The 23,920-nt window shown below is 48.8% G+C and overlaps 3 protein-coding genes across 5 annotated transcripts in view; 2 read left to right on the forward strand and 1 right to left on the reverse strand.

Annotated features, from left to right (window-relative positions):
- SRSF2 (serine and arginine rich splicing factor 2) overlaps nt 1–1,689 on the forward strand; it is a 2,448-nt gene extending 759 nt beyond the window's left edge. The window contains exons 2-3 of the mRNA XM_012554937.2: nt 5–358; nt 634–1,689. Coding sequence (XP_012410391.1) covers nt 5–351 — 347 coding nt within the window. The 3' untranslated portion in view covers nt 352–358; nt 634–1,689. The remainder of the gene's footprint in view (nt 1–4; nt 359–633) is intronic.
- A 742-nt stretch (nt 1,690–2,431) lies between these two features.
- METTL23 (methyltransferase 23, arginine) lies at nt 2,432–5,289 on the reverse strand. 3 transcript variants are annotated; one of them, XM_023729227.1, is made up of 4 exons: nt 4,958–5,289; nt 3,384–3,621; nt 3,214–3,298; nt 2,432–3,061 (listed from the first exon to the last, which is right to left on the reverse strand). In XM_023729227.1, exons 1-4 carry the CDS (start codon nt 5,156–5,158, stop codon nt 2,884–2,886), a joined length of 702 nt encoding a protein of 233 aa, XP_023584995.1. In that variant the 5' UTR covers nt 5,159–5,289; the 3' UTR covers nt 2,432–2,883. The 3 variants fall into 3 exon arrangements, with proteins under 3 accessions (XP_023584995.1, XP_023584993.1, XP_023584994.1); XM_023729225.1 differs by having other exon boundaries at nt 4,941–5,289; XM_023729226.1 differs by lacking the exon at nt 4,958–5,289 and having other exon boundaries at nt 3,384–4,923.
- A 3,710-nt stretch (nt 5,290–8,999) lies between these two features.
- On the forward strand, nt 9,000–21,749 carry JMJD6 (jumonji domain containing 6, arginine demethylase and lysine hydroxylase). The gene is made up of 7 exons (XM_004374128.2): nt 9,000–9,408; nt 9,925–10,313; nt 11,491–11,777; nt 13,371–13,506; nt 14,719–14,857; nt 16,694–16,821; nt 18,527–21,749. Exons 1-7 carry the CDS (start codon nt 9,280–9,282, stop codon nt 18,561–18,563), a joined length of 1,245 nt encoding a protein of 414 aa, XP_004374185.1. The 5' UTR covers nt 9,000–9,279; the 3' UTR covers nt 18,564–21,749.
- Nucleotides 21,750–23,920: the final 2,171 nt, after the last annotated feature.

A 23,920-nucleotide genomic window follows, 5' to 3' on the forward strand; every position in this document is an offset into this window, starting at 1 on the left:
GGCGGGCGCGCGGGCGGGGCCTCCCTGACCGTCCTCTCCGCCCGTAGCCCCCGGCGACGACGCCGCAGCCGTTCTCGCAGCCGCAGCCGGTCCCGGTCCCGGAGCCGATCCCGCTACAGCCGCTCCAAGTCTCGGTCCCGCACGCGCTCCAGATCGCGCTCCACGTCCAAGTCCAGATCCGCGCGGAGGTCCAAGTCCAAGTCGTCGTCGGTCTCCAGGTCGCGCTCGCGCTCCAGGTCCCGGTCCAGGTCTCGGAGTCCTCCGCCCGTGTCCAAGAGGGAGTCCAAGTCCAGATCGCGATCCAAGAGTCCCCCCAAGTCTCCGGAAGAGGAAGGAGCAGTGTCCTCTTAAAATAATGGTAATGTCCGCGGGGTCTGAGCACACAAGCCAAAGTCGTAAATGGGGCTTGGAGTAGTGTTGGAGAGCCTGTTCCCCTAAAGGGGACTCTGGCGTGGAGTGCGGCTCTGAGTTTACTCAGCTTTGGGAGTAATACCGGAGAGAAGAGGGGTCTGCAAAAAGGCTGTGTATAAAGATTAGATAATAATGGCTGTTTCGCGAACTGTTTGAGACCTATTAATGAAAATGACTATTTCTTGCTGTTTTTATCCAACGTCTGCATTTTCCCCTTTAAAGCTGCGGTCTCCTGTTTGATAAAAGAATATTGGCCAGTATTGCAGATTTTAACTGATTTGGCTGATCCTCCAGGGACCAGTTTCTGTGGGCGTGTATTGGAGCCAGGTTTGTCTTTAAATGTTAAAGATGCACTATCCTCTTAGAGAAAACAATCAGTTCAACTATTGTACTGACTGGGACTTCGTATTCTAGTGGATGTGGCAAACGAATTGCAATAAGAAGCACAATAAACTTTTGGAACCCCAAAAAAAGTTCGAAGGTATTGCACTGGGTGGGGAAAGGATAGTGTGTCTTTAACTCTCAAATTGTTTGGTCCTATTTTTTAAAAGGAAAGGGCCCTGAGTAGCTCAGATATTAAAGCATTCGTTATTCTCAATTGCCAGGTGTTCATTTCCAAACTAAAAATTTGCTTTAGAAAGTCAACTAATTTTCTAATTCCAAGTTATAAATTTTTGTTTGAATACAGCCCTTTTTTTTTTCCCTTACCTTTTTTTTTTTTTTTTTTTTTGCAAACTTTGGTTTTTTGGCCAAGAATACACAAGCTCAAACTTGTAAATGCTGATCGTAGTCTTTGAAAAGTTTCCTAATTGGGCCTTTAAAAATCTGACAATGGCTGGGTGGAACCTTACTGTAAAGTACTTGTTTCACTAGAGCCTTAGGAAGTACATGCCTGAGATTGAAACCACGCGCACTTTGGAACCTTCAAGGTAATGGAAGGTAAACTGAACTTAATTTTTTTTCAAACCTAGATGTGTCGGCAAGCAACATAATAGAGGACTTGGGGAGAAAGGACCACACATAAACTCAGTCCATCAGAGAGTCCTTGGAACAAGCAACTGGCTGTTGAAAAGGTTATTTTGTAACATTTGTCTAACTTTTTACTTGTTTTAAGCTTTGCCTCAGGTGGCAAACTTCATTTTATGTGCCATTTTGTTGCTTTTATTCAAATTTCTTGTAATTTAGTGAGGTGAACGACTTCAGATTTCATTATTGGCTTGGATATTTAAGGTAAAATTTCATTTTTGTTTGTATAGTGCTGACTTTTTTTCTTTGAAATTAAACAGATTGGTAATTTGTGGTCTCCCGATTTTAAGGAAACGTGTGCAGCCATTACTTGCTGAATAGCCTAAAGCTGTCAAGAGATTGACTCAACATTGCCTTCATTCCTTAAAATTAAAAACCTACAAAAGTTGGTGTAAATTTGTATATGCTATTTACCTTCAGATCTAAATGGTAATCTGAGCCCAAATTTGCATAAAGACTTTTCAGGTGAAAAGACTTGATATTTTGGAAGGACTGTTTACCAAACACAATTCTAATCTCTTCTCTTATGTATTTTTGTGCACTAGGCGCAGTTGTGTAGCAGTTGAGTAATGCTGGTTAGCTGTTAAGGTGGCGTGTTGCAGTGCAGAGTGCTTGGCTGTTTCCTGTTTTCTCCTGGTTGCTCCTGTGTAAAGCTGCCTTGTCGTGCAGAAACAAATGGCTGTCCAGTTTATTAAAATGCCTGACAACTGCACTTCCAGTCACCCGGGCCTTGCATATAAATAATGGAGCATACAGTGAGCACATCTAGCTGATGATAAACACACCTTTTTTTTCCCCCAATCCCCCAAAATGGTCAATCATCTTCACATATGAACTTAAATATGAAAAAAAAAATGTTCAGGAAGCAAATGGTTTGTAACTTTGTAAGTACTTAAAACGGTGTACTTTTTTGCTTATGAATATTCTGTACTACAACCATTGTTTTCTGTAGTTTAATTAAAACATTTTTCTTGGTGTTAGCTTTTTTCAGAATATGTCTTGGTCTTTTTTTTCTCCTCGTTTATTTTAAAAGACTTATGCACCTATCTTGTGGATGTCATTGGCTGTATTGGTAGGATGGCAGTGAAAGGTTAGGAGCTGGCTTTTCCTAAAGAGGAGTAGAACTGCCAGTTGAGCGCCTACTCTCCTTAAAATCAGTGTTCTGGCAGCACTTTGAGGTTGTCAGTCCACCCCTCTCAAAACCTGATTTATGCCCTATGTAACGATCGAGGAACAATCCAAGTCTTTTTCTCCACAGGTCTTTTTAATTTTTGTTTTCATGATTGTTAGCCGTGAGTGTTTAGGTGACTCATCACAGTTATCTAAGGCCAGCAGGTATGACCGCCTTGAAATCCCACTGCTTCTATTCTGGAACTGAAAGTGGTCTACTGACTGGTAGGTTATGGGCCCCATTGCTACTCAGTGTTGACAGTGCCCCAAAACAGCTCACGGGGGTAAGTCAGGGCTGCCCTTTGCAAAGGAGATGATCAACATTTCAATAGTATGTCTTCCTGGGAGGGCAGACTCTGCTATATCTTCTTGGTCTGCATCAAAAGACTCCAGAGGAATGTGGACACATTTCATATCCCACTTGTAGAGCAAAGCTTCAAGTGACCAGTCAGCACTAAGGAGAAGAAAATTCTTTTTAATCATAGATTTCCTGTTTTTCTTGGGGTATCTTCTTAAAGTTTTCCTTAAACTAGGTATTGGTTTAAGCAGTAAGGCTTCAATTTTAACACATCCAAGTGACACTAAACCAGCACCATTCAGCCTCACCTTCTAACCTGGTAGGTCGACCACAGCTGGACTTTGGGATTCTTTTCCATCAGAAAGTACACAGTAGTTAAAATGTCTTCAAAGTCTGAGGAGAAAGGACTGTTTAATAGACATTTCTACTTAATGTTACAGCTCTCAAGATTTATGGTTAAAAAGAGCAAAAAGCATACCTTCTGGTTCAAAAAATACATCAGATGCAAGAATAACATCTTGTGGTGGTAGAGCCAGAAGATCAGGAGATACATGGCCCCATGTTAGCCCTAGAACATGAACCTGTGGCAGGTTATTCATTTGGCAGCTTTGCTGACAGATTTCTAGAGAATGAGGCAGTTCTGAGTTGTCTGAGAGAATTACTGTAGCACCACATTTTGCAGCCAGAATTCCTGGAAGGCTCACCCCAGCTCCAATCTAGAAGTTTAAAGAGTGTTTCAGAAATATGCACAGAATTACAAAGAGCTTCGGATCTTACTCAGTTTTGCAGGATTTCATCCTTGCCTCGGTCTTTGACAAGCACCTGGTTGGTGTGTAAATACGAGTTTGGGCTTGTCAGGTCTATGAAGTATGTGTACCATAATTAAACACTGCATTTATGAAGAGAAGGAAGCTTAGGCTTTGAATTTGACAAACTTGTTGTCAGAGGTTGATTGGGATCTAGTATTTTGCAACTGACTTAATATGTGTTACTCCTAAACTTAATGTACATTCTAGCGTCTCTGCTCAGTATGTGCAAGGAAGAAGTTTGGGACACTTGTCCATCCTGTCCTGATTTTCAGTTCCCTACTTGCATGAGGAAACCCTGGTAGCTTAGTGGTTAAGAGTTACAGCTGCTAACCAAAAGGTGGGCAGCTTGAATCTACCAGGCGCTCCTTGGAAACTCTCTGGGGGCAGTTCTACTCTGTCTTATAGGGTCACTATAAGTCGGAATTGACGGCAATGGGTGTGTGTTTGGTTATAGGCACGAAGTACAAATTAAAATACAGTAGCTCCTGATTCCATAGGATGCCAGTTTTTCATATTTAAAAAAAAGATCCACAGGTGATTAGGTTGTAAGCAACTCTTGTCACAGGGTAACCCAATACCAATTTTAATTGCTTTTCTGTGGCTGAAACTTGACAGCGGCATGGCTTTTGATTGAAGAGGCTATTTCCAGTTTAGCCTATAAAGTGCAAGCCACTTGGTAAATAAGCTGAAGGCACAAGTTTTCCCCAAGACTGTTACCAAGCACCCTGAAATCAGCATTATACACACTCCTTAGAATTAAAACAGCAAATTTCAAATAGGTGTTATCACTTCTTTATCCCAATATCATGTTCTCTGTGGCAAGATAATCCTTTTAGGCCTGTGAATCAAAAATGAAGTACTAACTTTCGATTAAAACACAAGCTTATAGTTAATAAAGGTTAAGTTTCCAATTTGTCAGCTTTTCGGTTTAAGCACTGAAAATCTACCACTTCTGCACTCTTGAAAAACGTTTCAGGCCTTCAGCAGTCTTGAGCCAGGTGGGATGGTGTGAAAGTTAGGAGCCTGGGATATATTTTCTAACACTTAAAAAAACATAAGCATTCTCAGTTCACAGGCCTTACAAACTGGCCCGAACCAACCCCAGATTTAGAAGACAAGTTTTGTTGAAAACAGTTAATAAAAACCAATTGACGAGCATATGGGTACATGGACACACAAATCTGAACATAACCTAGGAATTGGGAAGCCTCCAGGGCCACTTTTACCTCTAATATTGCCTTGCCTGGCAGAGACCTTCTGTGAAACCACAGGTACTGGGCCAGGACCACAGCGCAGGGCCAAACATACATTCCATATTGGAGATGCAGGACCTGTGAAGATAAAAGTTTGTTTGCCATAAATATCTGCTGGAAACTGGAATATTTATACAGCATTTACTGAGTGCCAAACACCAGCATCTATTACAAAAACAGCAGTCCTTCATCCCAATTAATTAGCCCAATAATGTGTTTAGTGCTTCTGTTAGACCTAGTTCATTGCATAACACTTCGGTCTTTTGCAAGCTGCCATCTAAGGCACAAATGGTTTGTATTCGCCTGGAGCAACAGAGGAAGATGAGTCAGGAATAGGAAGAGGATATGGAATGTGTGGCAAATTTGCCTCCATGAACAACTGCCACCTTTGCCGTGAGACCAGAAAAACTGGATGGTGCCAGGCTACCATTACTGAACATTTTGATCAAAGATTCTATAGAAGAATCCTGATCAAAAGCAGGGGAAATGTGGAATGGAATTTCAAATTCTCACAGACTCCAGACTTTCTGGAGCCATGGAGGCTGGATGAACCTTTGAAACTACTGCCCTGAAATAATCTTTAAACCTTAAGCCAAAAATACCCTCTGCCTGAAGTCTTCTCAAAACCAAACAGCTTGAGGGTACTGCCTAACCTCTTACTTCACAAGGGGAATGGAGAATCAAGGTCGACAGCCCAGTGTTGATTCCCATGAGGCAGAGGTCAGACATGCCTCTTCTTTCTGCCATCTTTACTAATTCTGACACCAACAGTCCCTCCACAGCACTCTTGTACTAGGTTCGATAATTCATTGCAATGGCCACACAACTCAGACCATACTCACAATTATGGGGCTTATTAGGGAAATAACAGTTACAATTCAGGCTCAAGAACACTCAGGATACAGTTCTTCCATGAGGATAGCCTCTCCCTGGCCCTCAGTCTCTGCCTAAAGGCACTCAGCTTTCTCTTTCCATGGGCCAGGAAGCCCACCACACGGTCTCCTGCTGCAGGCTCTCTCCTTCCTTGGTGGTGGGCTCCTTCCCCTTGCTCTGGAATTGGCTCTCTTTTAAGGCAAAATTGACCAATCCCCTCGGTGGGCCACAATCGCCCTATCACACAGTCACCTGATTGGGAGTTACAACACCATGGCTAAAAAGGCCACACACAAAAGTTAATTAATCCACCGCAACCAGTAAAAAATGTCTGCCTTGAGCATTGCGCTATTTTAAGAACTATCCCCCAGTGGTTAAGCTTGGCTGCTAACCAAAAGTCGGCAGTTCGAATCCACCAGCCACTACTTAGACACCCTATGGGCAGTTCTACTCTGTTCTGTAGGGTCGCTATGACAGCACCCGGTTTGGGTTTGGTTTATATGGGATCAAAGTGACGACAGCAACTCAAAAGATTCGATAGGAACCTCGGAGCAGTGAGTTTGTTGGTGGGGAAGGAACAAATCAGAAAAGAGGCTGAGAATGGCTACACAACTCGAAAATAATCCACGTCACTGAATTGTAGAAATGGTGGATGTTCCTAGCTGTGTATATTCTCAACAAAATTTTTTTAAAAAGGAATAAAAAGGCAGTTCCTGCTCTCCAGGAGTTCAGAGCCTACAGGGAAATAAAAAGATTTAGCTGTAATACCATATGATAAGCAGTTCATATTCATTCAACAAGTATTTATCCAATGCCTGAGTATCAGGCACTATTCTAGGCTGGGGATGTAGCTGTGAAAGCCAAGGTTTCTGTTCTCATGGAGCATATATCCTATGAGAAGAGACCCGCAACAAGCAGGAAGGTAGTTTTGGTTAGTGGTAAATGCTACGAACAAAATGGGGTGATGTGAGAGTAAGTATTCCTGGGGGGCCCAAATAGGTGAGCACTTGACTGCTGGCTGGAAGGCTGGCTCAAGTCCACCTAGAGGCAGCTCAGAAAAAAGGCCCAGGAATCTACTTCCAAGAAAGATCACAGCCACTGAAAACCCCTTTCAAAAAGCTCCCCAAGAGGAGGGTGCAAGCAAAGGCCCTGAGGCAGGAACGGGAAGTCGTCAGTGGCTAGAGCCTGGAGAGCGCTGGCAGAGCGGGTCTGGGGAATGGAGGCATGTTGTGCGTGCAAGTGAAGGTCAGAAGGGAAGGCCAGACCTTGGGAGGTCTTGGAGGCCACAGAAGTTTAGATTTTATTCTAAGTGCAGTGAGATACTGGAAGGTTTAAAGTCCAAGCATAACTCAGTATACTCATGGAAAGCAGTGTGGTCCTAGAAAGCTTCCTAGAAGAGAGATGCATGGAGCTGAATCCTGAAGTGAGGCAGGCAATGTACAAAACCTTTGGAAAGGCACCGAATCACAAGAGTATGGTATTTAGGAAGGCCACATAACATAGCTCACACCTCTGCAATGAGCTGCCTGAGTTCAAACTCCAGACCCGTCATTTACTAGCTGTGTGACCATGCACAAGTTACTTTACCTGTCTGTGCTTGTTTCCTCCAGGGCAAAATACTATCTCACAGGGTAACTGGAAGATTAAATGCAAACCACTTAGTACAATGCCAGGCACAAAGGAGGCATTGAGCCCACAATTAGTACCTGAAACTGAAAACCTGCAAGTCTTTGTCATCTAGGGGGGTAGGAAGGGAGGTGAAGAGGTGACATATCAGAGGTGAACGGCTTCATTGTGCTGTCCCCGGGGATCGGACCCTAATCCTTCAATCCACTCAACAAAAATATTAGCGCCTAAAACACGTTGCCCAGTGTTCTAAGTGTAGGCATACTGTGAACAAAGGACAAGAATGCCTGTCCTGCTGGAGCTTCCATCCTGGTGGATTTCACCCAGCAGTGCAGTGAAGACCCAAGGAAGGATTCTGACCAGAGGAACAACTTGTGCAGATCGGGGGGTAGAGGGGTTTCTATTCTCACAGGGAGTATCTTCACCCCTAAATCTGGGGAGTAATCCAAAAGGGTATTTCAATGCGAAGGCGTTTGGAAACTCAACTGGATTCCACTTCAGCCTTTAACTTCTAAAGCTGTTTCTTCACATTAAAATGGGACTACTAATGCGTACTTCACAGGCTACTGGTGTAAGCAAATGACATCTGCAATGTGAAAGTGCTTTGAACAACTGAACGCATAGTAAGTTATTACTGAGAGTTTTGTGACAGCTGTGAACTCAAAGCAGTGGGCGCCAACCCAAGAAACTACCGGGGCAGTGAGAGGTGGAATTCCGGGTCTCAGAATTTATACAAAAGTGAGAGAGAAAGCCGAATTATGAAGCTTTTCAGCAAGATTAAGGAAAACAACAGGTGTCAAGAATGCTACTCTCCTGGCAGGAAATATTCGGTGTGAAGAGGCCCCCTTCCTGGCAGTCTCCAAATTTCTTTCTGAAAGTCATTTAATCGGCCAAAAGCTTTCACACCAAACCTTTCTGCTCTGCAGTCCAACCTAAAGAAGGAAGCTGACGCAGCTGAGGGTCCTCTCCCCACCCTTCCCTACAAGAAGCCCCAGCCATGTCTGCTCAGAACCGCTCCTGCCCTCGGCGCCACCGCTGAAGCACTGCTGGCCGGCGCGCTACGCGGCACGCACCTGCGGCACGTGGACCTCCAGCACGGCCCTCTCGGCTCCCGAGCCCGGCTCCTCTGAGAACCGAAAGCGCTGGGCCCGGACCACAAACCCTTGGAAGCCACGCTCCCCGGGAGGGGCGTCGCTTGCGGCCCCTGGGGCGACAGGGAGCCGCGGAGGGCGCCGGACCGCCAGGCTGCGTGCGCGGGGACCCGCGGGACCGGGTGGGGCCGCCACGCCGGCGCCACGTGGCCCTCCACGGCCCCGCCTGCTCGCTACAACCTGGCAACAAGAAGAAAAGGCCCACGTGGGTGATGTGGTCGCGCGGCGCGAAGAACAAACCAGAAGCAAACCCAAAAACCAAGAGCTGCGTGCCCAACCGGAAACAAGGGCCTGAGGCGGCTGGAGGCCGGAACTTACGCAAAGCGGAAGCGGGCGCAGGCGGGGGCGCGGCTCCTAGCACTCTCTGACCTTCCCAAGATGGCGGAGGCCTGGTGTGGCTGAGGGCGGCCCTGCAGGCGCGGAGGCCAATGGATGACTGCGAGAGGCTCGGGGGCGGGGAAGACGGCGCCGCACGCCCAACCCGAAGCTGGGGAGGTGGTTAGGGAGTGAATTTTCTGGAAGGCGGCTTTAAAGGCGCTGGGCCAGCGCGAAGGGCGTTTGGGGGCTGCTGCCGCCGCCCGGTCTGGGAGGGGGGGCCGTCTCGGTGGCAGGAAGCGAGCTGCGCCCGAGGTCGCCGCGGAGCCAGCTGGTGACCCCGCAGAATGAACCACAAGAGCAAGAAGCGAATCCGCGAGGCCAAGCGCAGTGCGCGGCCGGAACTGAAGGACTCGCTGGACTGGACCCGGCACAACTATTACGAGAGCTTCTCGCTGAATCCCGCGGCCGTGGCGGTGAGCAGGCCGGGCACGCGGGGCTGGGCGTGGGCCTCTCGAGCGGTCGCGCACTTTCCCACGGCCCGCCCCGAGCGCGGCACCCCGGAGCGCGGAGAGGCTCACCTGCGCAGCGCGGAGTCGGGGACACCCTACGCCCGGACTCTGGGGCGGGCCTCCTTCATGCTGCAGCCGATCGCCTGCCCGTGCAGCTGGGGTCTCACGCTTTTGGCGCCCCCAACAAGACGGCCCGTCGCCATGCACTCCTTTGGGCGGCGGGGCCCTGGGGGAGCTGCCTGGCAAGGCTCACGGGTGGGCGATTTCGCGAAGCCCCCCGCTCCTGGTGAGGTGGCGCTGGGTGCAACGTGTTCACACGCACGCGGGCTTTTTCCACCCCCGTACTCCACCCCCAGGAGGAGCCAGAACAAGAATCTGGCTCCTTAGGTATGTCATTGCTAATTGGCCCAGAGAGGCTTATTCGTCGTGCTACCGGACTTCTTTTTTTCTAACCGGTGAGGTCTTTTCTGTTTCTCTCAGGATAACGTGGAAAGAGCAGACGCTTTACAGCTGTCAGTAGAAGAATTTGTAGAGCGATACGAAAGACCTTACAAGCCCGTGGTTCTGCTGAACGCCCAAGAGGGCTGGTCTGCCCAGGAGAAGTGGACTCTGGAACGCCTCAAAAGGAAATACCGAAACCAGAAGTTCAAGTGTGGCGAAGACAACGATGGCTATTCCGTGAAGATGAAGATGAAGTACTACATCGAGTATATGGAGAGCACTAGAGACGACAGTCCCCTTTACATCTTCGACAGCAGCTATGGTGAACACCCCAAAAGAAGGAAACTCTTGGAAGACTACAAGGTGCCCAAGTTTTTCACTGATGACCTGTTCCAGTATGCAGGGGAGAAGCGCAGGCCCCCTTACAGGTAAAGCACCCCGCAGTTGTCTGGTTAAAATCTTATCTATGGCAATGTCTGTTAGCTAACATTTAGTTGTGTTGGTTTGTTAGTTCAGTCAGCGAACCTTTTTCCAAAAGAGTGAGTGGTTTAGCTTTGGCTGCACGTTGAACTTGCTTAAGGGGCTACTGATGTCCGCCTGGGTCCTCCTGCCAGAGTCTGTAATTGATCCGGGTGCTGCCTCTGCAGCAGGATTTCTTAAAGCTCCCCAGCTGATCTGCATGTGCAACCAATGTCGAACTGCTGGTGTATAAGGAAAGTTCTGATGATTGGAACCTAGCAGTCAGCCACATCTCTGATTTTCCTTTTGTCTGTTAAGGATCAGTCCACACACAATGCACTCGGCGTTTCTGTGTACTAGAGTTTGTGTAGTCTCTTGAAAGATAAAAAGATATTGGTCCCCACCCATTACACAATCACAGCCTAACTGAAACAAATGGGTTTGGTTTCTGTCAAAACATAGGTTCTGGGCCAGTCCACTCTTTGTAATGTAGTTACAGCAGCTTCCAGTCCCATCTGACCATTGCACCACTCTACCTGCTTTGCCCAAGGAGTTGTCAAGGCGTGTCCTACAGATTCCAACCCGGGTCTGAAGGGTGAGGACCCCAGTGATAATGGGACCCCATGCTAAAGTCTCTTCTGTGAGCCACCCAGGGGATCAGTGTCTATAGTCCTTCAAAAAGCACCCTTGTTGGAAGCAGCCAACAACCCAGTGGAGTCAAACCTCTCTCTTGGAGACGTGACGGCCTTGGTGTGGCACTGTGCCCCATGCCTGTGCCTGGAGAAGCTCTAGCTGGAGCATCCCCCTCCTTACAGCTTAGACTTCAGTGTCCGGCAGACAGGGAGGAGAAATAACTGACCCAGTGATTGTAGCAAGTCAGTTTAACCTTTCTCTGCTTCAGGGTGGTGGTAGTGAGGCTGAGTAAATGAGAGAACATACAGCAACAGTGTAACCACCCCAGTGCCCAGGATGCACATTAAATGGTTGCCCTTCTCTCTAAAGCACCTTCTCTTGTAGTGGTTGGAAATAATTTATGCTTAATACGAAGCTTTTACAAACAAAGAATAAAATATTGTATAAAAACAAAACTTGCCATCTCGTGTATGTTTACATTATCACGCATACTGTAATGTTTCAATCCTGCAGGTGGTTTGTGATGGGACCACCACGGTCCGGAACAGGAATCCACATCGACCCTCTGGGCACCAGTGCCTGGAATGCCTTAGTTCAGGGACACAAGCGCTGGTGCCTGTTCCCTACCAGCACGCCCAGGGAACTCATCAAGGTGACCCGTGAAGAAGGAGGGAACCAGCAAGACGAAGCTATTACCTGGTTTAATATCATTCATCCCCGGACACAGCTCCCAACCTGGCCACCCGAATTCAAACCCCTGGAAATCTTACAAAAACCAGGAGAGACTGTCTTCGTACCAGGTATACATGAACTAGAAGAAAGTACATTCTTTGATTTCAGTAGATTGTTATTTTGGAGTAGAGCTACCGAATGAGTCAAAAAACCCAATTGCATGCTGACAGGGACCAGTTCCTAGAGAAGGACATCATGCTTGGTAAAATAGAGGGTCAGCGAAAAAGAGGAAGACCCTGAATGAGATGAACTGACACACTGGCTGTAACAGTGGGCTCAAACGCAGAAACGACCGTGAGGATGCTGCAGGAGCGGGCAGTGCTCCATTCTGCTGTGCACAGGGTCGCCGGGAGTCGGAACGACTCGACAGTGCCCAGCAGCAGCAGCCATGCTGACTTTAAGTGATCTGACTGGGTACCCGGGGCTGATAATCACTGTGTGTTAGTTATAGCCTCAGTTACTTAGGGGGCTGGAGTCCACATTTACTGTAACCTAAATATAAAACCGTTGATGAACTTTACATATGTAAAAGTCGTACTAATGTTTATCCATAGAGGGTACCTGGTGTCTTTCTGTAAATTGGGCGTTTGATGCAGTGTAGCACTGGGTAGGTTGAGGCAGGAAATGTTGCTTCTAGCGGATACCAATTCATGGTAACCCTATGAGTGTCAGAGTAGAACTGTGCTCCGCAGGCTTTTCAGTGGCTGATTTTTCAGAAGTAGATCGCCAGACTTCCCTTCTGAGGTGCCTCTGGGTAGACTCAAAGCTCCAGTCCTTCAGTTAGCAGCCATGCACGTTAACCGTTTGGACCACCCAGGGACTCCAGTTCAGAGCTGTTGTTGGGTGCCTTTGAGTGGATTGTGACTCATAGTGATCTCACATGACAGTAGAACTGCCCTATGGGGTTTTCTTGGCTGTAATCGTAAAAGAAGTGGATTGTCAGGTCTTTCTCCGACAGAGCCGCTGGGTGGGTTCGAACCGCCAACATTTTGGTTAGCAGACTGCTTAACTGCTGTGCCACCAGAGCTAGGAGGCAGGAAATCCCACACTTGAAAGCTACACATTATCTTGATACGTTAAAATCTATGAGAGTATTTAAGATGGATATCCCCCTCCTGGAGGCTCAGTGGTTAAGAGCTCAGCTGTTAACCAAAAGGTTAGCAGTTTGAATCCACCAGCCGCTCCTTGGAAACCCTATGGGGCAGGTCTGCTTTGTCCAGTAGGGAGGCTGTGAGTTGGAATCAAGTCAACAGCAATGGGTTTGGTTTAGTTTTTAAACCTCTCTTAGCACTTGCTGCCTTTACAGTTTTGGTCAAAGATTTGGGTTAGCAGCAGTCGGCCAACTTTTTATGTAAAGGGCCAAATGGTAAGTATTTTCAGCTGTGCAGGCCACACAGCCTCTGTCACAACCACTCCAGCCTCGTTGCGGGGAAGCAGCCACAGACATAAACGAGTGGGCGTGGCTGTGCTCTAGCAAGACTTTCCTACAAAAGCAGTGTCACTTGCCAATCCCTGGATCAGATGCGTGTTTATCCCTCCAGACCCCGCGTCTGTGAGGTTCCCCCTTACAGATAGGAGCCCCCAGTTTCTGAAGTTTGTGTTACCTAATAATTGTGTCCTGAACCAAATCCTGTGTAACTGTTGAATCTGTTGGATTTCAGGAGGCTGGTGGCATGTCGTCCTCAATCTTGACACCACCATTGCCATCACCCAGAATTTTGCCAGCAGCACCAACTTCCCTGTGGTGTGGCACAAGACGGTAAGAGGGAGACCAAAGTTATCGAGGAAATGGTATAGGTGAGAGACATTTTTCTTCCTTAGGTTTGCTTCGTTCCGATCCCACCCCCCCACCCCCCGAGATAAACGGGAAATGCCCACTGCCGGAGGAGCGTGTGCCGGTCTTAGCGGAGCCAGGGAAAAGCCGGGCACAGAACCTCATGGGTCGAGGAGAGCGGGCCCACGGTCAGGGCTGTTCTCCAGGTGTTGGAGCAAAGCCAGCCACAGCGTGGTCATAATTGGGATTGTTGCTTGTCCCTTCTTCCCAAAGCTCGCACTAGCGAAATTTTGGGTTTGGTTTTGGTTTCGGTGATTTCTTTTTATCACCCTGAAGCATTGTTGCCGTTTGAACGTATTTCCTCAGTTGTTGTGAGCGAGGTGACTGCCCTGGAGACTTAGCTCCTCTGTTTATCCACAGAACAGATACAGCACGGGCAGCGGCAGTGCAAGCCTCCCCCAGCCACCCCGTGCCACTGTGTCCCCACCCTGACCTGGAGGGACCAGCTCTCGGGGTAAGAGAGGGGTTCCGGCTTGTTCAAGGCTCAGCCCCCCTGCTGAGAGGGCCAGCAAGGGTGGTGGCTTCTGTTCTCCCTGACTCTGGGGCGTCGGAGGCCCCCTTGCTCTGCTCCACAGGCTGCCCACCAGCCTTGCCACACAGCGAGTCTTTTGTCACTGATGCCAGTGGACGCCAGCTTAGGTTCTGGAAGAGGAGGGCTGCCCCTCAAAGTCCAGTCCAGTTTTATCTTCCGAGTAGCGGGGGGCTTTCTCTCATGACACCTTGTGTTTCTTACAAACCTATTTTTTTCGACTCTTACAAATAGGATTTAACCAAACCTGACTTCGGTCATTAAGTGCTGTGTTGTGGAAGGGAAACGTTTAAGGAAAAAAAATCTAAGGTTCAGAAACAAAACTAGGGAAGGAGACTTGTTTCTTACCGAGGGGAAAACCAAGACCGTCTCAGCGACCTTGGGTCCCGTGTGGGTGGCACGGCAGCTCCTCTGTGCGGGTGGGGGCGAGTTGCAGGTAGCGAGCGTCCCCGTCTCCCTTTCAGAGGTTTTTGTTCCCAGCCTGTGGCTTTGTGTGTCCTCACCACTGTGCAGGACCCCTTCTGCATTGACACACCTGGCAGTCCTAGGTGTTTCAAAGAGACGCGGGCCTCAGCTCTGTGTCTCAGTCATTGAGTGCGGTGCCACCTGCTGTCACAGCCCTGAGAACAGCCTTCTTGTCTCTCAGGATCTTGAAGCAAGAGCACCCCGAGTTGGCGGTCCTGGCTGACTCCGTCGACCTGCAGGAATCCACGGGGATCGCCTCCGACAGCTCCAGCGACTCCTCCAGCTCGTCCAGCTCCAGCTCGTCTGACTCAGACTCTGAGGTGAGGGCCGGCCCGCTCGCCCGCCCTCCAGGCTCCTGTCAGCACTTCCCAGATAAAACAGGAGCCACTTCCTCCTCCCGCCCTGGCGTGGGGAGACACCGGCGTCTTCTCACCATCTTCCGAAAACTTCACCTGCTGTCACCCCTGCTGCGGGGTGAATCTTGCCACTTCATAGTACATGTTGATTGTGATGGTAGCCTCAAGAGTATAAAGGGTATTTGGGGTTTGGGTTGAGTAAATGGTCCGTGATCACACAGCAGAGAGCAGTGTCGGGATGCAGACTCGGTCACTGAGACTCAGAGCCCACGTGAGGAGTTTCTGCCGCGGGTGGGAAATTGTCAGCCTGGAAGCGCAGCAGATCCAGGGACTTTTGCAAAGCTCACACGGTGCTGGCTGAGAGGGCCCTGTGCCTTTTTTTTTTTTTTTTGAATTTTATTTTATTGTTGTGCTTTAAGTGAAAGTTTACAATTCAAGTTGGTCTCTCACACAAAGATACATACATTGTTACGTGACTCTAGTTGCTGTCCCTATGCTGTGACAGCACATTCCTCCTTTCCACCCCGGATTTCCCGTGTCCGTTCAACCAGCTCCTGACCCTCTCTGCCTTCTCATCTTGCCTCCGGACAGGAGCTACCCATTTAGTCTCATGTATCTACTTGAACTAAGAAGCACACTCTTCATGAGTATCATTTTATGTCCCATAGTCCAGTCTAATCTTTGTCTGAAGAGATGGCCTCAGGAATGGTTTTAGTTTTGGGCTAACAGTCCGGGGGCCATGTCCTCCGGGGTCCCTCCAGTCTCAATCAAATCATCAAGTCTGGTCTTTTTACTAGAATTTGAGTTCTGCACCCCACTTTTCTCCTGCTCCATCAGGGACTCTGTTGTGTTCCCTGTCAGGGCGGTCATTGTGATAGCCGGGCACCATCTAGTTCTTCTGGTCTCAGGCTGGTGGAGTCTCTGGTTTATGTGCCCCTTTCTGTCTCTTGTAGCGCCCTGTGCCTTTAGCAGACGAAATTTCCTGTTGCTTGGCTTTACAGAACCTACTGACCAAATCTGTTCTCATTTCGGGAGCGTGTTCCCTGAGTGTCGAGTGCTGTACTTCCTTACTTTGGTGTGTCCAGCACTGTGTTGTGCGGTGAGATTCCAAGATGCGTTTCAGGATGCTGACTGCATAATATTTCAAGAACTGTGGTGGTTGTGTGCCATTGAGTCAATTCCAACTCGTAGCGACCCTGTGTGACAGAGGAGAACTGCCTCAGAGGGTTTCCTAGGCTGTCATCTTTACGGGAGCAGCTCACCAGGTCTTTTGTTCTGAAGAGCTGCTGGTGGGTTCCAACCACCGATCTCTCGGTTAGCCGCCAAACTTGTAACCATTGTACCACTGAACAACAACAACAAAAAACAAGCCATTGGCCATCAAGTTGGTTCCAACTCCTAGCAACCCCTTGAGACAATAAAACTGCCCCATAGGGTTTCCAAGGCTGTCATCTTTACGGAAGCAGACTGCCACATCTTTCTTCCACAGAGTGGCTGGTGGGTTCAAACTGCCAACCTTTCAGTTAGCAGCCGAGTGCTTCACCAGTGCACCACCGGGGCTCCTGTCTGAAGACTAGGTGTCCTGATTTCAAAGGAATAACCATTCCACTGGAAAATAATGACGTCTGAGAGGTGATTGCAGCTCTTAAAGAGCAGAATCTGTAGATGAGGTGGAGTGGGATTATCACGGGGTCACCATAAACGACAGCCTTGCGCAGGGCTTGTCTCCTGAGGTCAAAGGTTTGTTTGATGAAGTGGGTTGTGCCGGGCTGACTCCCTGTTTTTCTCTTCCGCGTCCAGTGTGAGTCTGGGTCCGAGGGCGACGGGACGGTACACCGCAGGAAGAAGAGGAGGACGTGTGGCATGATGGGGAACGGCGACACCACCTCCCAGGACGACTGTGTGAGCAAAGAGCGCAGCTCCTCCAGGTGACCACACACGGCCGCTGTCTGTCTAGAAGGATGCGCGCGCGTCAGCGAGGGTAGGGCCTGGGGAGGCAGCCTCTTGGAGCCGGCAGCCAAGGGGTGGGCCGATGAGAGCCGCAGAACGAGGATGCTCTTGGGATGTGAGTCCATTCACCTCACATTTCGCTAGCAGTAGCTTCTCCCTCTGCTGCCAGTGCAGATTAATGTGGCTTGTTTTATGCGTAAAGGCAAGGATGTGGGTGAGTGGTGCCAAGGAAACCCCTTACGTTATTTAATAAAAATTGAATCCATTTTATATCTTTGAGATTTCTTTTGCTCTGAGAACACCAGACCCTCCCCTTGTTGCTTTTCTCCCTATTGTGGTCTTGAGGGGGAGCAGTGACTCCAGGTGTGTGTCCTCGGGATATGACAGTAATAGAGGCCTGGCCCCTTGCTTTGTCTCCCAGTTTGCCATTGGTGCTTTGATTGCTCAGGCCAAGTTGGACAGCAGCAAAGCTCCCAGATGTTTTGTGGAATCTCAAACTCCTTATCACATCTACACTGTTTTTTTTGTTTTGGAAACAGGATTGGATCTTAGTAAGTTAAAACTTAAAGTCAGTTAAGGGAATCTTTTTGCAGGCTCCTGTCCTAGTGTGGGACACCTTCCAGGCTCAGAGGCATGTGTCTGCAGTCTTTAGATCCCGAGGGCCTTTTTGCGATGTGCTACTTGAAGCATGTCTGTAGCGTTAGGAAGTGACATTGTGGGAAGACAGTAAAACATTGAGGTTTGTAGGATCCTAAGTGGCTCCACTCACCGCTCCTGGTGACGTTTCTGGTATGTCGTTGGTGTCTCTGATCAGCTGGGTGTTTTCTTAAATGTGTTATGAAAGGTTAGGACCCACCGTCCTTTCTCTTGTCTTTTCCGAGTCCTCTATAGTGTGGCGAGAAGTCCATGTGTTTTGCTCGAGGAAATCTATCAGGCTGCCATGAGCATCTCTCAGCTCTGGTTGTCCGCCCCACAGTCATACTCAGGTTTCTCTTCTGCCCTTTTTATGTGCTTTGAGCTGCATAACTTTTTTCTGTTATTCTGTAGTTGCTTCTGCGGTCATACATTGCTTAACATTCGTGATATATTCTGTGAAATAGGATGTTATGTGACTTGGACATTGTGTCAACACCATGTTATATACAGGCAATTCCCGGATTACAAATGCTCTCTATTCCTAAGTCTGTCTTTAAGTTGGAACAGTTAGCTACAATTCATATCTAACATCAGTTAGTCAAGTGTTTGTCTGAGTACATAGTATACAGTATATCTTTCTATGCATAAAAAACATGGAACACTTCCAGTTACGCTGAAATCGCTTTAACATAATAATACAGTAAAAACGTTCTGACGGCATCTCACAAAATAGTGCACGTTTGTAATTATGAACCATTGTTTGTGCCTCAGATTTTCAATATGATGGGCTGCACGGGGGATGTGACAGGGATGTACGTGAGGCCTTTGCCTGAATGGATGTTAGGCAGTCCATGACTGTATTATTTTATATGTATACCTGTTCTTGATGTGACTTTGATTTGCAAGAAAAATTTTTAGAGAAAGCCCTGCCATTGTTTCAACATGGGGGGTTGGGGGTGGTGGTTCTGCTTTTAACCATTTCCTTCCAGCTCTGCACACCTGTGCTGTCTACGTGCTGATTACAGGCAGTTGTACTTTCTTTGGCAGGATTAGGGACACTTGTGGAAGCCGGGTTCACCCCTGAGCAAATAAAGAGACTCCCTGAGGTGGCTCCAGTGTGCACTGTTGGCGGCCCCCCAACTTGGTTTTCACCTCTTCTGTTCCTGCCTTCTCCTTTGTCTTCTTTGAATTTGGATAATCCTTCTCTGGTCCCAGCTCCTATCTTCCCGTCAAGTGCTGTTTTTACCGCTTGCTAAGACTAGATTACCAAGAAATACAACACCACGCCAGGCCCAGTGAGACACTGCCGGCTGACCTGATGGTGGATACGAAGGTTCTGTTCTGTCTCCTGTAAACCCAGCTGGTCGTCAGTGAGGCTGGAAGGCGGTGGTCCTTGCAACATCTCATCGTCTCTGTTAACCGAAGTGACATTCGTAAGGAGCGTCAGCTGTCCCCAGAGCTAGTGCACACAAGCAGAGACATTGTAGGTGGTGAGCCGACTGACTCGTGTGAACCAATCACGTGTAAGAAGTGCGGGGAGTGTGAGCGGCTCCCTATGTCATCGTTCATCCAGAGACGCATTTGATGGCAGTCACCCCGCCAGCTCCTCCAGCCGCTGCCCAGTACTGCTCCTGATCTTTTATCTGTTCTCCATGATCAGAGAGGCTGCTCAATTTCAGGGGAATTTTTATGTGGTGTGGTTTTATTAGGCGGGTAATAACAACACATTGGGGGTCTTGTTTAAGTACAGTTATGGGGGAAAGGTGTTCACTGTGTTCTTATCACTGAACTTACATTATAAACGGGCGCAGTCTAACGCTTGTGTTCCACCCTTCACCAGCACACGATCCGTAAGTGGGAAGCTCTCAGTTTGTCAGAGCGCTTTATGTTTGGCTTAGCATGAAGTAGGGGCTTGTGCTGCGTGCAGGGAATAACTCAGAGGTGGTTCTTGCAGTCTTTGGGGGTCTGTTTATACTCATAATTAACTCTGGTGTGAATATTTAGGGGTTGACCAGCAGGTTCCATCTCTTGCCCTCTTGATTCACCTGCTTGCCTTAATCTACCCCTAAATTCAACTAAACTTAACTGAAAACAAGAGGGGGCTTGTCAAGGACATGCAGGCAGAAAGCCGCATTCTGGGTTGGAATGCAGGGGCTGCCCAGCTAGAGAAGGAGCCCTCGCTGTAGTGTTCCGGAGAAGTGGAGAGTTTGTGTGGACGTATTAGGATTGCGTGGTGTTGCTTCTCAAAATACCCCTGAAGGTGGGTGTGACCAAGAGAATCCAGGTCCCCTTTCCGATGTTAGATTTATTCTCATTCCTGACACAGGAGCACGCAGCTTGGCTCCAGGCTGTGGGTCCCTGTTTTGTCTTAGTTCAGTTTTCTTCCTCCTGAAATGCCCACCCAGGTGTGTGGCTGGGTTGGTAGGACAACTTCTGCCACTTTCCTCAAAGTCAGCACCCATCCCTCTACCAGCAGTTGGCACTGCTCCCCCTCCGGGCGGCAGCTCCAGCTGTTGCCTGTTCCTGGGGAGGGGGCGTCCGGTATGTGTTTGGGTGTGAGGAGAGTCAAACCCTGAATGTGTCATCTCTTTGTACTTGATATCTGATTTGTGTTCCTCCTCCTGTTTTTTGAAAGAAGTTTTCTTATCTTCAAAAAGCTTTTTTTGAAAAAAGCGTCAGCAAAAAAGAGGAAGACCCTTAATGAAATGGACTGACACAGTGGCTGCAACAGTGGGCCCAGACACGGCAAGGGTTGTGACGCTGGCGCCGGACCGGGCAGTGTGTCGTTCTGTAGTACACAGGGTCGCTGAGTCAGAACTGACTCGACAGCACCTAACAACAACAAACCATGCTGGAGAATTCATTTCCCCTTTTTCCAGTTTTACGCCAGTTTTTCAATTTCATACCAGTCACTCCCCTCTCAACTTGCCTTTAAACAGACGAACGAGAAAAGGCTATTTGCCACCAGGGGGAGTGGTAGGGCATGTTTGCCTGCAGCTGGGACGCTGGCAAGGAATTTGAATTTGAAGATTAGCAACCCGTTTCCTTCTCCAGATGCCTATTTGATAAGCAACATCCAGAATCAAGGGATCTAGCCCATCTGGCAGGTCCGCAGTCACCTCTCCGAAAGCGCCTGGGTAGCACAGGTTATGTGCTACTGTTTGGCAGCTGCCCCCCATAGAGAACCATGGGGCGTATTTCACTTGTTCTAGCCCAGGCCACGGGTTCAGCCCCTGCCCCATTTCCTGGCGCCATGGGCCAGCTGAGCACTCAGAGAAGCAAAGCGGGAAGAGGTGGAAACCAAGTGTGACGGGTGGGGAGGTGGCCGGGGACCTGGATAGGGTAGTGAACAGGAACCCGGGATCCGTCTGTTCTCACGCCACGTGAGAGTGTAGTGTCTGCGACAGTGAGGGGAAGGATAAAACACAGATTTTTCTGTGGAAGTGACCCCTAAGACGGCAGCTAATCCGAAAACCAGAGTACTGGGTCTGGAGGAAAGGGTCTTGGCGTGGTAACCGCTGCTCGGGAGGAGCAGGGCGGGGGGACCTGAGTGGGGGCCTGGGTCTCGGAGAGTGGGGGAGGCACCCAAGGCTTTGCCGTCAGCCTGGAGTACTCGTTCTGCCCCAGATGCCTCGGGGTGGTTTAGTCGTTCTGTGATGTTTAAGGTGACATTTCTGAGGGGAGAGCCTCTGAAAACGGACATCATTAGTCACATCTCACCCTACGCTTGGAGCTGCTAGCTTGTAACTGCTTCCTGCATTCGGCAATGTTCAGGTGCTGGCCACTGTTCCGGGTGCTGGAGAGGCAGCGGTGAAAAGCCCAGGCCCCAGGCCCCAGGCCCCCGGAGCCTGCATTCTAACGGACAGCAAAGGTGCTATGTTCACACGCCTGCTGACTTGTGCACACCCGTTTCCACACCTGGAAGGCAAGTTGTTAGGGAGCGCAGGTTTATGAGAGCTTGCGAAAGAACACAGCTGACACCGTAGCTGTGTGCGGACAGTAGGCAGGCCTTCTCTGTAAACTAGCTAATGGAACTAAAATTAAGGATCAGCCCAAAAGTTGCCCGGGGTGGAGTGCTTTAGAAACGTTAGATGTTCACCCTTGATATGATTTAGGTTTTGGAAAAGAGCATGGGCTAGAACAGGAGTTCTGCAGTCAGTTTTGTGAAAAGTGCTGTCTAGGAGGTAGGCATATAAGGATGCACCTGTAGGTTCTTTGTCTGTTTGTAGCATTTCTGTTCCTAAGTCATTTTTGATGTGTGTGCTGAGTACTGCTGATGGAATCCATGCAGAGTCCAGTCTTTTCCTCCATGCACCCCCCCCCCCCGTGTCAAGATGTCACATTGATGTTACATTGTATACAGCAAAACCAGATGAACTGTATGACCTGAGGTGGTGGCTCTCCACTTTGTCTCATTGTTAATTCAGAACCTTGAGTCATGTAGCGCCCACTGGATCTCACGAAAGGAGAAGTAGCCCTGTTCTGCCGTCTGCAGAAGAGCGGGTCTGTCCTCGCACTGGGCCTCCTGTAGTGGTCAATAGAATGCTCTGAGCAGGCTCTGAGTTCTGCGCCATCTGCTCTGGGGTCCACCACGCAATGCCTGTGGGTCTGCCATTTGACTGGTATTTTTAACTTTGACTTAGATGAAACTTGTTCATCATTTTAAATAAAGCAACTTGATTTGGAGATGGGCTTTTTGCATTGTTTTGTCCTTGTTTCTTTTCATATATACTCATCTCAAAGTCCACATAATGTCCCAACCCCAAAAACTCACACCCAGTGCTATTAAGTTGATTCTGACTCATAGTGATCCTATAGGACAGAGTAGAAATGCCCCATAGGGTTTCCAAGGCCAAAATCTTTATGGAAGCAGACTGCCACATCTTTCTTGCATAGGTTTGCTGGTGGGTACCAGCTGTAGACTGTTGGGTTAGCAGCCGAGCACTTAACCACTGCACCACCAGGGTTCCTTCCCCATATAATGTAGACCTGTTAAAAATACACCTTAAAGCAATGGGGACAGGGCACAATCAGGTCAATACATTTTGTCTGACAGTGCCTCGGTGGCCAAAAGCCAGCAGGCTGGCACTGATGCCCATCCCACATTTTTTATCAGCCATCACTAAAAGGAAGTGTATGTCCCTGTCAGTGTCTGGAGGTGCCGGGGTTCATCTCCCGCAGAGATCCTGTTTGTCATCATGGAGCGCAGGAGAAGCCTGAGGGCGGCCAGCTTGTATCTTCCTTTTAGAAAGAAACGCTTGAATCTGGCCTCAGCAGTCATTACAGCGCACCGGAATTTTCCCCCCTAAAAAGTATTAAATGCAAAAACTGGAGCCTTGTAACCAAACTTAATGGTCTGACAGACTGGAGGAACCCCTGAGACTACGGCCCCCTGGACACCCTGCTAACTCAAAACTGAAGCCACTCGCCACTTTTCAGATATAGATTAGATAGGCCTATAAAACAAACAGTAACACGCTTGAGGAACATGCTGCTTAGTTCAGTCAAATACGTGAGACCAAAGGGGCAGGGAGAAGGCAAGAAGGGACAGGAAAACTGGGCGAATGGACACAGGGAACCCTGAGTGGAAAGGGGGAGAGTGCTGTCCCGTTGTGGGGGTTGCAGCCAGTGTCACAAAACACTTTACGTATAAAGTTTTGAATGAGAATCAAACTTGCGCCTGAAGCACAATAAAATTAAGACTAAAAAAAACAAAATTGAGGCCTCGGTTTTTCAACATCAGGCCTCACGCTTGGCAGCACCTGCCCTGTGTGTATTCACAATCACTTAGAGTGAGTGCGAGCTGTAGAGAAATATGGATTATTTTTTTTACAACACGTTTATCTCAAACATAACACTGTTCAACAACAGGGCACTGGAAGACTCCGGAAAAACAAAAACCTAGTAGACTTCCTCTCCGCGTCCACACACCACCCCCATAAGGTCCATAACTGTGCAGAGAGGAGAAGTCGGGAGACAGAGAAATAGTGTTGACCCAACGCACCCCACGCAGAATTTCAGAAAGGGGCCTTGGATCTTGGGGGGAAGCCCCGTGACAGCAAGACCTTGAGAAGCTGCTGCGGGGTGGCGACCCGGGGGGGCCAGTGCCTGCGGACGGCCTCCAGAGAGGCCCTAAAACAGACTCAGGAATAGCAGCGGCGCGGCGCGTCTGCCCCCGGTTCTCACTGCCTTACTCACGGCGACTTCCCTGGGCTTACTGTGCCTCACGTTCCCAAACTAGCGTGTGCATTTCCACATTTTTAGAAACAGTCGTCAGGACCTGGCTCAAAAGATAGATGGCGACAGTCTAAGGACGCCTGATACCGAGCCTTTCAAACGTAGTTTCCCGAACGAGCCTGAGCTCAGATAGCTCGGTTGTGCGCAGAGCGACAGGGCCGCCCTTATCGGGCCTCCCCAGGGCACCGGGCTCTGGCCCCCGGG

The sequence above is a fragment of the Trichechus manatus genome, unplaced genomic scaffold (assembly GCF_000243295.1).
Source record: "Trichechus manatus latirostris isolate Lorelei unplaced genomic scaffold, TriManLat1.0 scaffold00028, whole genome shotgun sequence".
Classification (NCBI taxonomy): Eukaryota; Metazoa; Chordata; class Mammalia; order Sirenia; family Trichechidae; genus Trichechus; species Trichechus manatus.

Excerpts from the sequence above, each read along its gene's own strand:
- METTL23 (XM_023729227.1), bottom strand. The coding sequence starts at position 5,158 with ATGAAGGACTGCTGTTTTTGTAATAGATGCTGGTGTTTGGCACTCAGT. Across the intron at positions 3,622-4,957 it reads TCACAGAAGGTCTCTGCCAG|ATTGGAGCTGGGGTGAGCCT; the intron begins GCAAGGCAATAT and ends TTAAACTTCTAG. Across the intron at positions 3,062-3,213 it reads TCGACCTACCAGGTTAGAAG|TGCTGACTGGTCACTTGAAG; the intron begins GTGAGGCTGAAT and ends TCTTCTCCTTAG.
- JMJD6 (XM_004374128.2), top strand. The coding sequence starts at position 9,280 with ATGAACCACAAGAGCAAGAAGCGAATCCGCGAGGCCAAGCGCAGTGCG. Across the intron at positions 10,314-11,490 it reads AAGCGCAGGCCCCCTTACAG|GTGGTTTGTGATGGGACCAC; the intron begins GTAAAGCACCCC and ends TCAATCCTGCAG. Across the intron at positions 13,507-14,718 it reads TTATCGAGGAAATGGTATAG|GATCTTGAAGCAAGAGCACC; the intron begins GTGAGAGACATT and ends CTTGTCTCTCAG.